This window comes from Triticum aestivum, chromosome 2B (genome assembly GCF_018294505.1).
Source record: "Triticum aestivum cultivar Chinese Spring chromosome 2B, IWGSC CS RefSeq v2.1, whole genome shotgun sequence".
Classification (NCBI taxonomy): Eukaryota; Viridiplantae; Streptophyta; class Magnoliopsida; order Poales; family Poaceae; genus Triticum; species Triticum aestivum.
Window position 1 is genome coordinate 257,331,858 of NC_057798.1, and position 13,895 is coordinate 257,345,752.

At 52.2% G+C, this 13,895-nt stretch overlaps 1 protein-coding gene across 1 annotated transcript; it reads left to right on the plus strand.

Moving 5' to 3' along the window:
* The first annotated feature begins 1,084 nt into the window (after positions 1-1,084).
* LOC123041180 (WAT1-related protein At5g64700) lies at positions 1,085-3,149 on the plus strand. The gene is made up of 7 exons (XM_044463867.1): positions 1,085-1,314; positions 1,408-1,473; positions 1,571-1,687; positions 1,781-2,024; positions 2,095-2,253; positions 2,352-2,503; positions 2,731-3,149. The coding sequence occupies exons 1-7, from the start codon at positions 1,139-1,141 to the stop codon at positions 2,888-2,890; spliced, it is 1,074 nt and encodes a 357-aa protein (XP_044319802.1). The 5' UTR covers positions 1,085-1,138; the 3' UTR covers positions 2,891-3,149.
* The last annotated feature ends 10,746 nt before the right edge of the window (positions 3,150-13,895 follow it).

Here is a 13,895-nt window from a genome sequence, read left to right on the forward strand (position 1 = left end):
GATACTAGTATAGTATCATAGCTAGTATCATGCATGCCAACTAGGCAAGTTTGATGAGGTGTCATATAATTAAATGGAGAAAAGAGGATTGAGTATCATATCATGATACAATATCATAATAAATGCTATACTACTATGTGTCATGCATGACAATAAATAAAATACTACATGATACTAGTATATGATACTATGCATTAGGAAGGTAGTATCATGCATATTATACTAGTATATGATACTTTTCATTACAACCAGTTTAAATGGACAAATCTATTCTAAGTACTTTTTTAATGAATCGAGCACTAAAGGCTCTCAAGGACCGCGTATATATAAATAAAGTATTCTTAACAATGATCATGAAGGTCTATATGATACCCTCTCCGTCCCATAATGTAAGACGTTTTTTGACAATGGGACGGAGGGAGTACGTCCACCCCTATAGATGTTGCATGTTTAGGCCAGTAGAGAAGCTGGGAAATATCTGTCCTGAGCAAAGCTAAGAAAAAGCATTAATGAATTCAGCGCCCCTTTCTCTTCTTAAATCAGTTTATCTGGAAATTTTAAAGTATTTCACAATGGCGCACGCTGATCATTCATCTGAATAAATGGAATCAGGATCAGAAGATAAGGAAGCTTCTCAGTGACCCTAAACAAAGCTCAACTTACAGACGCTTTATCCAAAAAATCGCCATGCTGCTGATCCAAGTCGCAATTTATTCATCCGTGGCCCGCGCACTACTCGTCCTTTCCCTTGCATCACCATTCCACCAATTAGATTGCATCTTTTTGCTCTTAAAAACCTCCTCCTGTCGCCCCAAAAGCCTATCCTGCCATGTTAACCTGAACCATGCACATAAATGAACTGGGATCAACTTTTCTTTCCCTAAAAATTGCACATAAACCTGATGGCTACCATACCTGAAATCGTTGCTCTCCATGAACATGCCGAGAACTTGCATGCTTTCCCCTTGCATGTCACTTCAGCAGAGTATCTTCAGTCTTCAGAGTTCACACAGACCGACCAGCCGCTTTGCCATCACACCACACGTACTTGTATATATAAGGAGAGGGGGAGCTCGGTGACAGACAGACGCAACGGAAGTGAAGCATCAGTCGTTAGGTCCAGCTACTACTACACACCATGGGCAACGGCAAGGTGTACGCGACGATCGTGCTCATCAGGCTGATCTACGCTGGCATGCACATATTCACCAAGGCGGCGTTCGAGGAGGGCACCAGCACCACCGTCTTCGTCTTCTACCGGCACGCCGTCGCCGCCATCTTCTTGGCGCCTTTCGCCTTCTTCCTCGAGATCAGGTGGCCGAATAGACATGACATGACGGGTTTGTTCAGTCATCGTGAGATGAGGTCAACTGCATCGCTTATCCCTCTCGTCTTCTCTGATTTCAGGCAGGGGTCGGCGCCACCGCTGACGTTCAGACTCTCCGTCAAGATCTTTATCCACGCCTTCTATGGGTATGCCTCGACGGTTACGACGACATCTAGATCGCTGAGACTCCACTTTGTTGCTTGCTAGATTTGCTTATGGTTGGTTCTTGTGTCACTCACTCAGGATGGCTGGAACGATAAACCTGTATAGCATTGGCCTGAATTATGCTTCAGCAACCTCTTCGTCGGCCATCTTCAACATCGTGCCAGTGGTTGCATTCATCCTGGCCGTCATGTTCAGGTTCTTAAACTGGAAAGATGAAATTCTTCTAGTGTGATTTTCTTGTTTATTTATGAACAAGTAGGTTAATTACCGGGTTAATATATACTGTAGGATGGAGACTCTCAAGTTGAAGAGCGTCCACGGCATGGCCAAAGCCTCGGGGATACTTCTGTGCATCGGAGGAGTGGTCGCGCTGGCGCTGTACCAAGGCCCCCAGCTCAAGTCCTTGAACCACCACCCGCTCCTGCACAGCACCGGCACGGCCGTGCACGCGCGCCCGGAGAAGAACTGGGCGCTGGGCATCTTCCTCATGACCGCGTCGGTCGTGATATGGGCCCTGTGGACAGTACAGCAGGTAAACTATTGCCCTGCTCCTGCCTCGTGGAAGTCTACTCGTAGCTGACATTGTGTCTGCTGTTTCGCAGGGCCCCCTGTTGCTGGAGTACCCATCCAAGCTTCTCAACACGACGCTCCAGTGCACCTTCGCCAGCGTCCAGTCGTTCGTCATCGCCCTGGTCATGGAGAGGGACTTCTCGCGGTGGAAGCTCGCCGGCGGCATGAGCCTCTTCGCGGTTCTCTTCACGGTAAGCATGCACACTGTTCAACCAGCTAGTAATGTACAGTAGCTATGACTACCGGCCGGCACTCAAAAGCGTCTGCGCGGGGAATGGTTGTGTTTCAGGGCATTGTTGTGGCGGCGATCTCGTACTACCTGCAGATCTGGGTGATCGAGAAGAAAGGCCCGGTGTTCCTGTCCATGTCCATGCCGCTCAGCCTCGTCTTCACCATGGTGATCGCCTCCTTCCTCCTGGGAGAGGACGTGGGCCTGGGAAGGTACGTACCTAAGAACCATCATCACATAACCAAAATTTGTCTGATTATTCTTCCTTTGATTCGTGCACCGCATCACAAAGAAAAAGAGTCCGTGTCACGAGCCACGACCCCGACCGAGCACCGGACACCTTCGCTTTCTCAGATGCGAATCCAAATGTGTTGCACTTGCACATCTAATCATGTACAGTATGTATGTATACATGACCTGTCCTGTCGCTTGGGTGCAGCATTATCGGTGGCGCGCTGCTCGTTGCCGGTCTCTATGCCGTGCTCTGGGGCAAGGGGAGGGAGGAGCGAGGGGCGGCGGTGGACGCCGCTCTGGCGCAAAGGAGGGCGGGGGAATCCAAGGAGAGCGAGATCTTGTCAGACGCGACGGCCAAGGTTTGATGCCCACCTGGCCGCCTGGGTGCGCTTTGTAGTGGACCTCGAACCTCTTATCTACAGTACGACTGGTGTTTTTATGCCCATGACGACGATGATGCTTTCCTCTTCTTCAGAGTTCGGAATCATTTACGTCAGTAATTTGTCATGTGTACTAGTTCTTGCAATGTTGCTAGTGTATCATCGGAAAAGGGGTCACCGGCAAGATGCACGGCAGATGTCAGGTTATAATGGAATCTAGAAGAATTCATTAACATGCTGCTAATGGGACTGTCCAGTATGAGTTTACCATGCACAGAATGTTTACTGATTAACCAGTTCGTGATCCAACTACCAGTATAATTACTGAGTCGCTATATTTAACTTTCGAGTGGAATGTTTTGCTTCCCCCGGTCGTAAGTGTAGAACTGCATGCTCAGGCCTAGACGTGAACCGAAAGTGGACTTTAATTTAATTGCGTCAGCCGGGTCTTAAGACCTCTTGGCTCAGATACCATGTAGAAGTGCATGCTCTAACCAATGCAACCAAAAGACCAATTTGATGAAAGAGACCAGACAGTACATTACTCCAAATTATAGTTGCTTCTGCTAATATTCTTGTCAACTCAAATCTCAGCTCTGAATCAACATATTCATCTGCCTCCTCAATCTTTGGTGTTGCTCATCATGTTTTGTACCTGCTTGATGCTACATTTTGAATTAGGAAAAGCACACTCTATCAAAAAAAACTTCTCACTCTCCATCTAGGGCCTGTGCTTTGTGGTGTCGGGTTGTCTTAACAACGCCAATCCAAAAAGTTTTGTTCATGTGGATGAGAGAGAGTGAGGAAAGAAGGGGGAGGCTAAGGGCATCTTCAATGGCGACCCGCAAATTTCTTCTCGCATCCCTCCATGAACATGTGAGGATCAGTCCGTGGACATGGATGCGGGAGGCAGCCATCCAACATTGCTCGCATACATTTCAAATACTTTTTCAACAAACCGGACGAAACTCATGTAAACACAACGGATTTCATATAAACTGAATGAAATTCATTACATTTTAGACATATTTTACCTAAAATAGCTAAAACTGCGTGCACATCCGGCCGCATGGAGCTTCACTCCCACGACACGGATACACTACACTAGTCTACAATCGGACATGGGGAAGAGTTGTCTGGCTTGTATCCGGCGGGCTCGATGGGCCACCTAGCCAGCTTGTATGTCGGAGAATTCGGCTTCCTGCTCGGCAGATGTGATGAGCTTGTGGAGAAAATGAAGTGCAAGGAGATGGGAGCAAAGTGTGGTGCGATTTTTTTCATGCGTCTGGCAACGTTTAAATAGCGGTGGGAGCCAACCGCATTGTGTTTAATGACGGGTGGCTCGCGAACGGGCGTATGGCCAGAGTAGGTATCTCGAGACACGCATAGGTTTTAATGGAAGAAGGTGGGCAGTCAACGACCGTTTAAATGCGGCGAGGAGGCATGTTCAGCCGGGCGAGCAGAGGGCGGCGCTCTCTCGACCACCGCGCCGCTTCAATGCCGGCAACAAAAGGTCGCATCCGTCTGCGACGCCCTCTTGTCCGGTCAAATCAAAGGCATCAACGTCTGCATGCTCTGGGCCAGCATGAATGCAACGCAGCAAGCGGCGCGACGCGTGGGTTGGAAAGCATGGGAGGGGCGGGTGGAAGGTTTGGGTGGGCCAGAGCGGTCAGAAGCGGGTGTAGCAGCGGTCGGACACCCGCAAAGCCCCCATGGTTGTCTCCAGTTTGCGGGAGAAAACACGGTCGGACTGCCCTGCGGACCGATACACAACCGCATTAGATGGCTTCCACTGTCCGGACAGTGCAGTCCAAACATATGTGGGCAATTTAAGGGTCGTTGTTGGAGATGCCCTAATCTAGAGAGAACAATATAAATGTAGTCTAAGTTAACATAACCCTGCCAACGACATAAGCCCAAGTAAAAGGTATGCTCGAGGGCAATAAACAGATGCAAATAAAATTACAAGATACATTTGTGGTGTATAAATGAAACAATTCCTAGAACCTACAAAACACTTTTATTTATGGTTGCAATACCTACTATTTACAAATAGTTGATCCTCACTAACTCTATGTCGGGTGGTAGGTGCGACATATGCCAACGGATGGCTTATCATTGTGGGAGCCAGTAAGACATCGCTGGTGCCTGAAAACGGGATAAGGCGAAGACATGCATGCCGGCGGATCTTACCCAGGTTGGGGGATCTCCGTGGAGATAATACCCCTACTCCTGCTTTGCGGGGTCTCCGCATGATCACTAGATCGATAAGAAGCTACAAGAGGCTCCTTGAGCTGTTCGATGGGAGGAGGAAGAAGGGCAAGGCTAGCTCTCTTCTCTCCATATGGTAGTGTCTAAAACTCTATGAGATCAACCCTTTGCATGGGTGTCCCGGGGGGTTTATATAGGCCTACCCCCCGGGGGTACAATGGTAATCCGGCTGGGCGTGGGTCCAGGCCGTCAGCGTCTACGGCCGCCGGCTTCTCCGCCGACTTCTCCGCCGGCTACTGGGGCCCGCCGACTGGTGGGTCCCGCCGGCTGCCGGCCCATTGGTCGAGAGGCCGGCCCCACCGCTTAGGGGGTCTTGTCGGGGGCTGGTTATTGTTGCCTCGCCTCTGATGACGAGGGCTTTGTCGAGGTAAGCATGGCTACAGTGCTGCCGCCTTGCGGGCTCTCACTGTAGCATTACCTCATCTTGTGTGCTTAATGGTGCGCGCGCCCCGAGGAGGGGAACAAGCTGGTTATAGGAAGCCGGCTCGGCCTTAGGCCGGCTGGGGGAGGTCAGGCCGCATTCGGATGTCTCTCTGACCGAAGGGGCCCGCCGCCTACGGGCCGTACTGGTGACCCGTCGTGGATGGCGTCATGGTCTGCATGGCAACAGTGCCTCGCCGGGCAGGAGATGGCCGCTCTGTACGGCGTACTGTAGCCATGTGTGTTCCGAGATTCGGGGGTGGCAGGGGCCACTGTAGCCACGCCATGTCCCGTCATCGTTATGGGGGGTGGACTTTAGGGCGCGGCCCACGGCCATCTGCCAGGGGCCGGCTTCTTGGAGTCGGTCCTTCAGGGGTCGGCTTCTTGGAGTCGGCCCTTCAGAGGCTGGCTTTTTGGAGTCGGCCCTATCGTGGCATGCTACGTCTCGAGCTTGCGTTGGATTTCCCCAAAGAGGAGAGGATGATGCAGCACAGTAGCGTAAGTATTTCCCTCAGTTTTTGAAAACCAAGGTATCAATCCAGTAGGAGATCATGCGCAAGTCCCTCGTACCTACACAAAACGATAGCTACTCGCAACCAACGCTTAGGGGTTGTCAATCCCTTCACGGTCACTTACGAGGGTGAGATCTGATAGAGATAATATTTTTGGTATTTTTGGTATAAAGATGCAAAGTAAAAAGTAAAAGCAAAAGCAAGTAAATAAAGTGATGGAGATTGATATGATGAGAATAGACCCGGGGGCCATAGGTTTCACTAGTGGCTTCTCTCAAGAGCATAAGTATTCTACGATGGGTGAACAAATTACTGTTGAGCAATTGACAGAATTGAGCGTAGTTATGAAGTTATCCATGCAATGATCATGTATATAGGCATCACGTCCGTGACAAGTAGACTGAAACGATTCTGCATCTACTACTATTACTCCACTTATCGACCGCTATCCAGCATGCATCTAGAGTATTAAGTTAAAAACAGAGTAACGCCTTAAGCAAGATGACATGATGTAGAGGAATAAATTCATGCAATATGATAAATACCCCATCTTGTTATCCTCGATGGCAACAATACAATACGTGCCTTGCAACCCTTTCTGTCACTGGGTAAGGTCACCGCAAGATTGAACCCAAAGCTAAACACTTCTCCCATTGCAAGAACTACCAATCTAGTTGGCCAAACCAAACGGATAATTCGAAGAGACTTGCAAAGATAACTTAATCATACATAAAAGAATTCAGAGAAGAATCAAATATTTTCCATAGATAAGCTAGATCATAAACCCACAATTCATCGGTCTCAACAAACACACCGCAAAAATAAGATTACATCGAATAGATCTCCACGAGAGAGGGGGAGAACATTGTATTGAGATCCAAAAAGAGAGAAGAAGCCATCTAGCTACTACTATGGACCCGAAGGTCTGAAGTAAACTACTCACACTTCATCGGAGGGGCTATGGTGATGATGTAGAAGCCCTCCGTGGTGGATGCCCCCTCCGGCGGAGCTCCGGAACAGGCCCCAAGATGGGATCTCGTGGATACAGGAAGTTACGGCGGTGGAATTAGGTTTTTGGCTCCGTCCCCGATCTGTTGGGGGTACGTAGGTATATATAGGAGGAACGAGTACGTCGGTGGAGCGTCAGGGGGCCCACGAGGTAGGGGGACGCGCCCAAGGGGGAGGGCGCGCCCCCCACCCTCGTGACCGCCTCTGGCACTTCTTGGAGTAGGGTCCAAGTCTCCTAGATCACGTTCGGTGAGAAAATAACGTTTTCGAAGGTTTCATTCCGTTTGGACTCCGTTTGATATTCCGTTTCTTCGAAACACTGAAATAGGCAAAAAACAACAATTCTAGGCTGGGCCTCCGGTTAATAGGTTAGTCCCAAAAATAATATAAAAGTGGAAAATAAAGCCCATTATAGTCCAAAACAATATATAAAGTAGCATGGAGCAATCAAAAATTATAGATACGTTGGAGACGTATCAGGCATCCCCAAGCTTAATTCCTGCTCGTCCTCGAGTAGGTAAATGATAAAAAGAGAATTCTTGATGCGGAGTGATACTTTGGCATAATTTCAATGTAAATTTTCTTAATTGTGACATGAATATTCAGATCCGAAAGATTCAAGACAAAAGTTCATATTGACATCAAAATAATAATACTTCAAGCACACTAATCAAAATAATTATGTCATCTCAAAATAACATGGCCAAAGAAAGTTCATCCCTACAAAATCATATAATTAGGCTATGCTTCATTTTCGTCACACAAAGATGTTCCCAACTTCTATACCCCCGATGACAAGCCAAGAAATTGTTTTATAATTAAATAATCTCAAACTTTTTCAACCTTCACGCAATACATGAGCGTGAGCCACGAATATAGCACTATAGGTGGAATAGAATATGATGATGGTGATTGTGTGGAGAAGACAAAAAAGGAGAAAGTCTCACATTGACGAGGATAATCAACGGGCTATGGAGATGCCCATCAATTGATGTCAACATGAGGAGTAGGGATTGCCATGCAACGGATGCACTAGAGCTATGAATGCTCAACAAAAGAAAACTAGTGGGTGTGCATCCAACTTGCTTGCTCATGAAGACCTAGGGCATTTGAGGAAGCCCATCGTAGGAATATACAAGTCAAGTTCTATAATGAAAAATTCCCACTAGTATGAAAAAGACGACTTATGAGACTCACTATATGAAAAACATGGTGCTACTTTGAAGCACAATATATGAGACTCACTACATGAAGAACGAGGTGCAACTTTGAAGCACAAAATATGAGACTCACTACATGAAGAACATGGTGCTACTTTGAAGCACAAGTGTGGAAAAAGAGATAGTAGCATTGCCCTTTTCTTTTCTTCTTTTTTGGGCCTTCCTTTTTTTTGGCCTTTCTCTTTTTTTTGGGCAATGCTCTAATAATGATGATCATCACACTTCTATTGATTACAACATGAGGATTACAACTCGAAACTAGAACAAGGTATGACTCTATATGAATGCCTCCGGCGGTGTACCGGGATGGTTCAATGAATCAAGAGTGACATGTATGAAAAATAATGCATGGTGGCTTTGCCACAAATACGATGTCAACTACATGATCATGCAATGGCAATATGACAAAAGTAATGTATGTCATAATAATGATGAACGGAACGATGGAAAGTTGCATGGCAATATATCTCGGAATGGCTATGAAAATGCCATAATAGGTAGGTATGGTGGTTGTTTTGAGGAAGATATAGGGAGGTTTATGTGTGATAGAGCGTATCGTATCACGGAGTTTGGATGCACCGGCGAAGTTTGCGCCAACTCTCAATGTGAGAAAGGGCAATGCACGGTACCGAAGAGGCTAGCAATGGCGGAAAGGTAAAAATGCGTATAATCCATGGACTCAACATTAGTCAAAAGAACTCATATACTTATTGCAAAAATTTAGAAGTCATCAAAAATCAAGTACTACGCGCATGCTCCTAGGGGCATAGATTGGTAGGAAAAGACCATCGCTCGACCCCGACCGCCACTCATAAGGATGCACAAGCTAGGTACACTTCATGTTTCAAGCTAGGAGCCAGCCTCCCTTGCGCGTGCCTTCTCGGCGACGCCTCCTCAAAATCTGAAGGCGGGAACCAGCTGGCGCGCTGGCCAAGCGGCGGGCTGACCGCCGCAAACCGCGTGCCATGTGGCACCCTTCGGCTGGAAGGGCCTGCCAGCCCACGCGCGTGACGGGAAGCCGCCGCAGGCCGGGGGACGCCACTTCCGCGCCTCGGCCCATGCGCGGATCTTTTGTGGCCCGAACCGACTGCACGTCTTCCGGCGGCGGTTCCCACTTGCCATAAAGGCATGATAATCGCGGGCCATGGGGGAGTGGGCGCAGTTAATCCCACGCCCCCTCGCGCCTTGCCTCCTCGGCTTCGCCGCACGGGGCTATAAGTAGGGGCGGGGAGGGGGAGCGGCAGTCGTTCGCACGCTCGCCCTCACTCTGCCTCCTCCTCTTTTTCTTCTTTGCGGTAGCGCTTCGCCGTGCTTCCGCTCCGCCACTCTCTCTTCTTTCAAGCACGCCACAAGCTCGATGTCTCCGTGTCGGGCGCTTTCCGCTGCCGCGTTCGCCGTCATGACTCCGACGTCGAGCTCCTGGGACGGCTCCACCATCCGCGACGACCACATTGATTTTCTCCGTAAGACGCGGCGGCTGCCAGGCGAAGATCTTGTGCGGGTCCGCCTTGCGCTAGCGAGGGAGGTGCCGGAGGAAGGCGAGCGAGTGATCTTCTACTCGCATTGCCTGCGCGGCATCGGCCTCCCCGCGAGCGGCTTCTTCCGCGCGTTTCTCGACTTCTATCATCTCCAGCCGCACCACCTCACCCCCCAACATGGTGGTGCTGCTGTCGGCCTTCGTCACCTTGTGCGAAGGTTTCCTTGGCGTCCTCCCCACCATCAAGCTTTGGGGGGAGTTCTTTCAATCCAAGCTCGGCACGGTCGTCGCTGGCGTGCCGGCTCCATGCGGCGCCTTCATCGCCATGAGGAGGTCCACCACCGACAACCCGTTCCCTCCTATCGCGCTGATCCAGTCGGTGAAGCTTTGGCAACGGTCTTACTTTTACGTGAAGAACGTTGCCCCGAACGGCGATTATGTCAACTTGCCGGCTTACGTAGCCGGCCTGCCGCCTGGGAGGCAGCCTTCATGGTCCTTCCGAGCCAGGTCGCTGACGTCGGCTGGAGCTGGTGCCGTCGCCCGGCTTCGGGTGCTGATCCAGTCGGAGCGCCTGACTGGGCCCGACTTGATTGCCGCCTTCGTCGAGCGCCGAGTACTTCCGCTTCAAGGCCGCCCTTGTCTGATCTGTCAGATGAGCGGCCGCTTCGACCCCAGCCGGCTCAGCACCAGAGAGATGCCTCACGACGAGGTATCTTACCTGGTGAACCACATCGCCAACTGCAAGCTCACCGAGGAGTGGTAGTATGGCAAGGAACCATACTCTCGTGCCAACCCCCCGCCCGTGGTAAGCCTTTCTTTCCTTTCTTGATTTCTTGTTGCCGAGTTCTTTCTGGTCGGCTCTTGACCAGTCGGCCTGTCTTCAATCAGAACCCCCTTCTTCATCCTTCGGCCGGGACCGCGGGGCCGGAGCGCAAGTTCACCCCCGACCGCGAGGCGGACGACCTTGACAACCCCGACTTGGGGGCGTCCGCCCTGGACGACAACGCCGTTGGGGGAGGCGGCGAGACAGGCGGCTCCGGCTTCACCGCCGGCTTTGATGACTGGCCCGATGATGACGAGGCCGATCCCATTCCGCGCCGCCAGCCGGCGACCGACTCCCAAGGCGCCGGGCCGTCCGGTGGGCCGACCGCACGAGGTGGCGCGCAGAAGCGTCGAACGGTGCCGACTCTCTTCGGCGTCCGTTCGAAGAAGCCCAAGGGATCCGCGGCTGCGACCAAGCGGGACAAGGCGGCCACGAAAGCGGCCCGTTTGGTGAAGCAACCACAGGCGGTCTCGGCGTAAGTTCTGGTCCTTACGCACTTTTCTTTCTTTCTTTAGTTGATGTTCTTCTAAGTCCTTTCTCCGTTTCGTGAACCAGGGCCCCACTCTCTCTTGAGAGGACTACCGCCGCCTCCATAGTCGGCGGAGCGGGAGGATCTGCAAGTCCCCGCCGCATACACCCCCGCGTCGAGCTTCAGGTGGCGATGGAGCGGAACGCGTGGGAGGCGCGGGAGGAGCGGGAGGCGGAGGAGCGAAGGGCAGCCGCCGCCGAGTCGGCCCAGGAGACGACGGCGGAGTCGACCGAGGCGGAGGCCGACGCGGAAGCCAGGGCCCAGGCGGAGGCCGAGGCCGCAGAGAGGACGGCGGAGGCCCTGCGCGGCCAGCCTCCGCAACTCATCATCCCCCTCCGCTCCGCAGCCCCGGACATCATGGTGCCCCCGCTGGAGGAAATCGGCCGTGACCCGCCGGCAACGGAGTGGGAGGGGGGTGACGTAGTCGTCCCGAAGGGAGAAGTGGTGCCGCCTCCGTCGGCCGGGACCGGCCAAGGCGGCCAGCCCGACGTGCCGCCTGAGCAGCCGGCCGGAGGAGAGCCGACTGCAGGGGCGGATCTTGTGGTCTTGTCGCCGACTCATCGGCGCGCGGGGAGGGCGGCTTCAGAGCCGGATCTGCAGGGGGCCGCCGGTTCCAGCTTGTTATCGCATGATCTCGATTCGGCCACCGCTAACTCGTCAGGGTGGACGCCGGGCGGTGGGACAGCCGCATTGAACTTGGCGGCGCAAGATGTCCGTAGCCGGCTTCAGGCTCAGGCCACCGCGCTGCAACAGTGTACCCGAGAGTTTCTTGCGACACGGGCGGTCGTTCGGGTGAGTTCTCTTGCTCTTGATTTTTTTCGTGGGGCGCGTCAGCGCACCCACTGGGTGTAGTCCCCGAGTTCCGAGTCGGCTGCTGAGCAGGCGGCTTGGAACTTCTTCGAATACTTTATTTTAATGATTTGTTCTTGTTCGCTTCTTCATCCTGTTTGCAGGATTATCACAACCTCCACACCGCTACCTTCAACTCCCTGGTCCGGGAGGGGAACCAAAAGGCCGCCGACCTGTCGGAGAGCCGGCGTGAGTGTCTTTGTCCTTTTATCTCATGTGGGGGCGCGTCAGCGCACCCACTGGGTGTAGTCCCCGAGATTCGGGCCGAGTGCTGAGCAGTCAGGTCGGATCTTTCTTGCCGACTTCTTTCTTAATTTCTTCTTTCCATATTGGCAGGAGCCAACGCCGACTTGAGGCAGTAGCTGGGTGTGGCCCAGACCGCCCTTCGCACCAGGGAGAGTGAATTCAGCGCCTTGGCTCAGGAGCGTGACCGTCTGGCCAAGAAACTGGCCAACCAAGAGGAAAGCCATAAGGCGGCCCTGAAGGCGGCGCGGGACAGCGAGGTCGCCCTCAAAGCCGAATATGAAACCGAGGCGGCGAGCTGGGCCGAGGCAAGGCAAGCTCTGAGCGAAGGCTACGGCCGAGTCGAGGATTTGGTTGACGGTAGGCCGCCTTCTTCTTCACTCTTTGCTTGTCCTTGTAAGCCAGTTTATCTCCTGACTTGCTCTGTTTCTTTCTTCTTTGTGAAGATTACTTTCCTGGCTACTCCATCGCCGCCAACCAAGCCATCGAAGCTCACCGTGAGGCCCGGCGGCAGGCTGGGGTTGAGATCGCACCGGATGCCAACCGGTCACTTGAGGAGCAGCTTCTGGCGATCCAGGCCCGCCTCCAGCGGCCTACCGCTTGCTCCGATGGCTTCAGCGTGCCGGAGCACAGGTGCTGGCCGCCCTTTGGCCTGGCGAAGTAATTCCTCGCACCCCCAGCCATACTGCCGACTGGCTGGAGGTAGCAGTCGGCCGCCTCGAGGCCTGGAAGGCTTTAGCAGCTCGATCCGGCACTCGACGGGCGCTAGAGTTCGCCTGGGCTTGGTACCCTGGGCTGAACTTGGACCAGCTACGCACCTGGCGGCAGGAGGCTGACGAGGAGCTGGAGGCGGTGCGGCCGGCTATCATCCAGCGCGCCTCGGCGATTGCCGACTTCACCGATACCAGCGCCTTTGCTCCTGAGGTGAACGAGGACGGCGTTGTGCAGCCGGAGGAATGGTTCGGGTTGAACCCGGCCGACGGTGAAGACTCGGCGGAGGAGATTGACTCTAGCGACGAGGGCGAAGAGGAGGAGGAGGAAGACGGCGAAGACGCTGTGCCGGATGTCGAAGCTGCCGGACAGCCTCAGCCTGACTGTGCCTCCAGCAACGAGGCGCGCGTGAATGCTCCGCCTGCCACCGGCGATGGCCAGGCCAAGACTCGCCAGCCGGCCACTCCTCCAGCCGACACCGCCGTCTCCACCAATCTTCATGACGCTCCGGGCGCTCCCTTGGCTTGATTCGCTGTTTTTACTTTCCTGCTTGTCACTCTTTGAACAGATTTTGTTATCTTTGTGCAATTCCACCCACTGGGGGTGTATTCAAACTTCATTGAATGTCGGCCTTGAAGGAAATATGCCCTAGAGGCAATAATAAAGTAATTATTTATTTCCTTATATCATGATAAATGTTTATTATTCATGCTAGAATTGTATTAACCGGAAACATAATACATGTGTGAATACATAGACAAACATAGTGTCACTAGTATGCCTCTACTTGACTAGCTCGTTTATCAAAGATGGTTATGTTTCCTTGCCATGGACAAAAGAGTTGTCATTTGATTAACGGGATCACATCATTAAGAGAATGATGTGATTGACTTGACCCATTCCGTTAGCTCTTGATCGTTTAGTATG

Coding starts and splice junctions, on each gene's coding strand:
- LOC123041180 (XM_044463867.1), top strand. CDS start 1,139: ATGGGCAACGGCAAGGTGTACGCGACGATCGTGCTCATCAGGCTGATC. Junction 1,474..1,570: donor TTTATCCACGCCTTCTATGG/GTATGCCTCGAC, acceptor TCACTCACTCAG/GATGGCTGGAACGATAAACC. Junction 2,254..2,351: donor TCTTCGCGGTTCTCTTCACG/GTAAGCATGCAC, acceptor GTTGTGTTTCAG/GGCATTGTTGTGGCGGCGAT.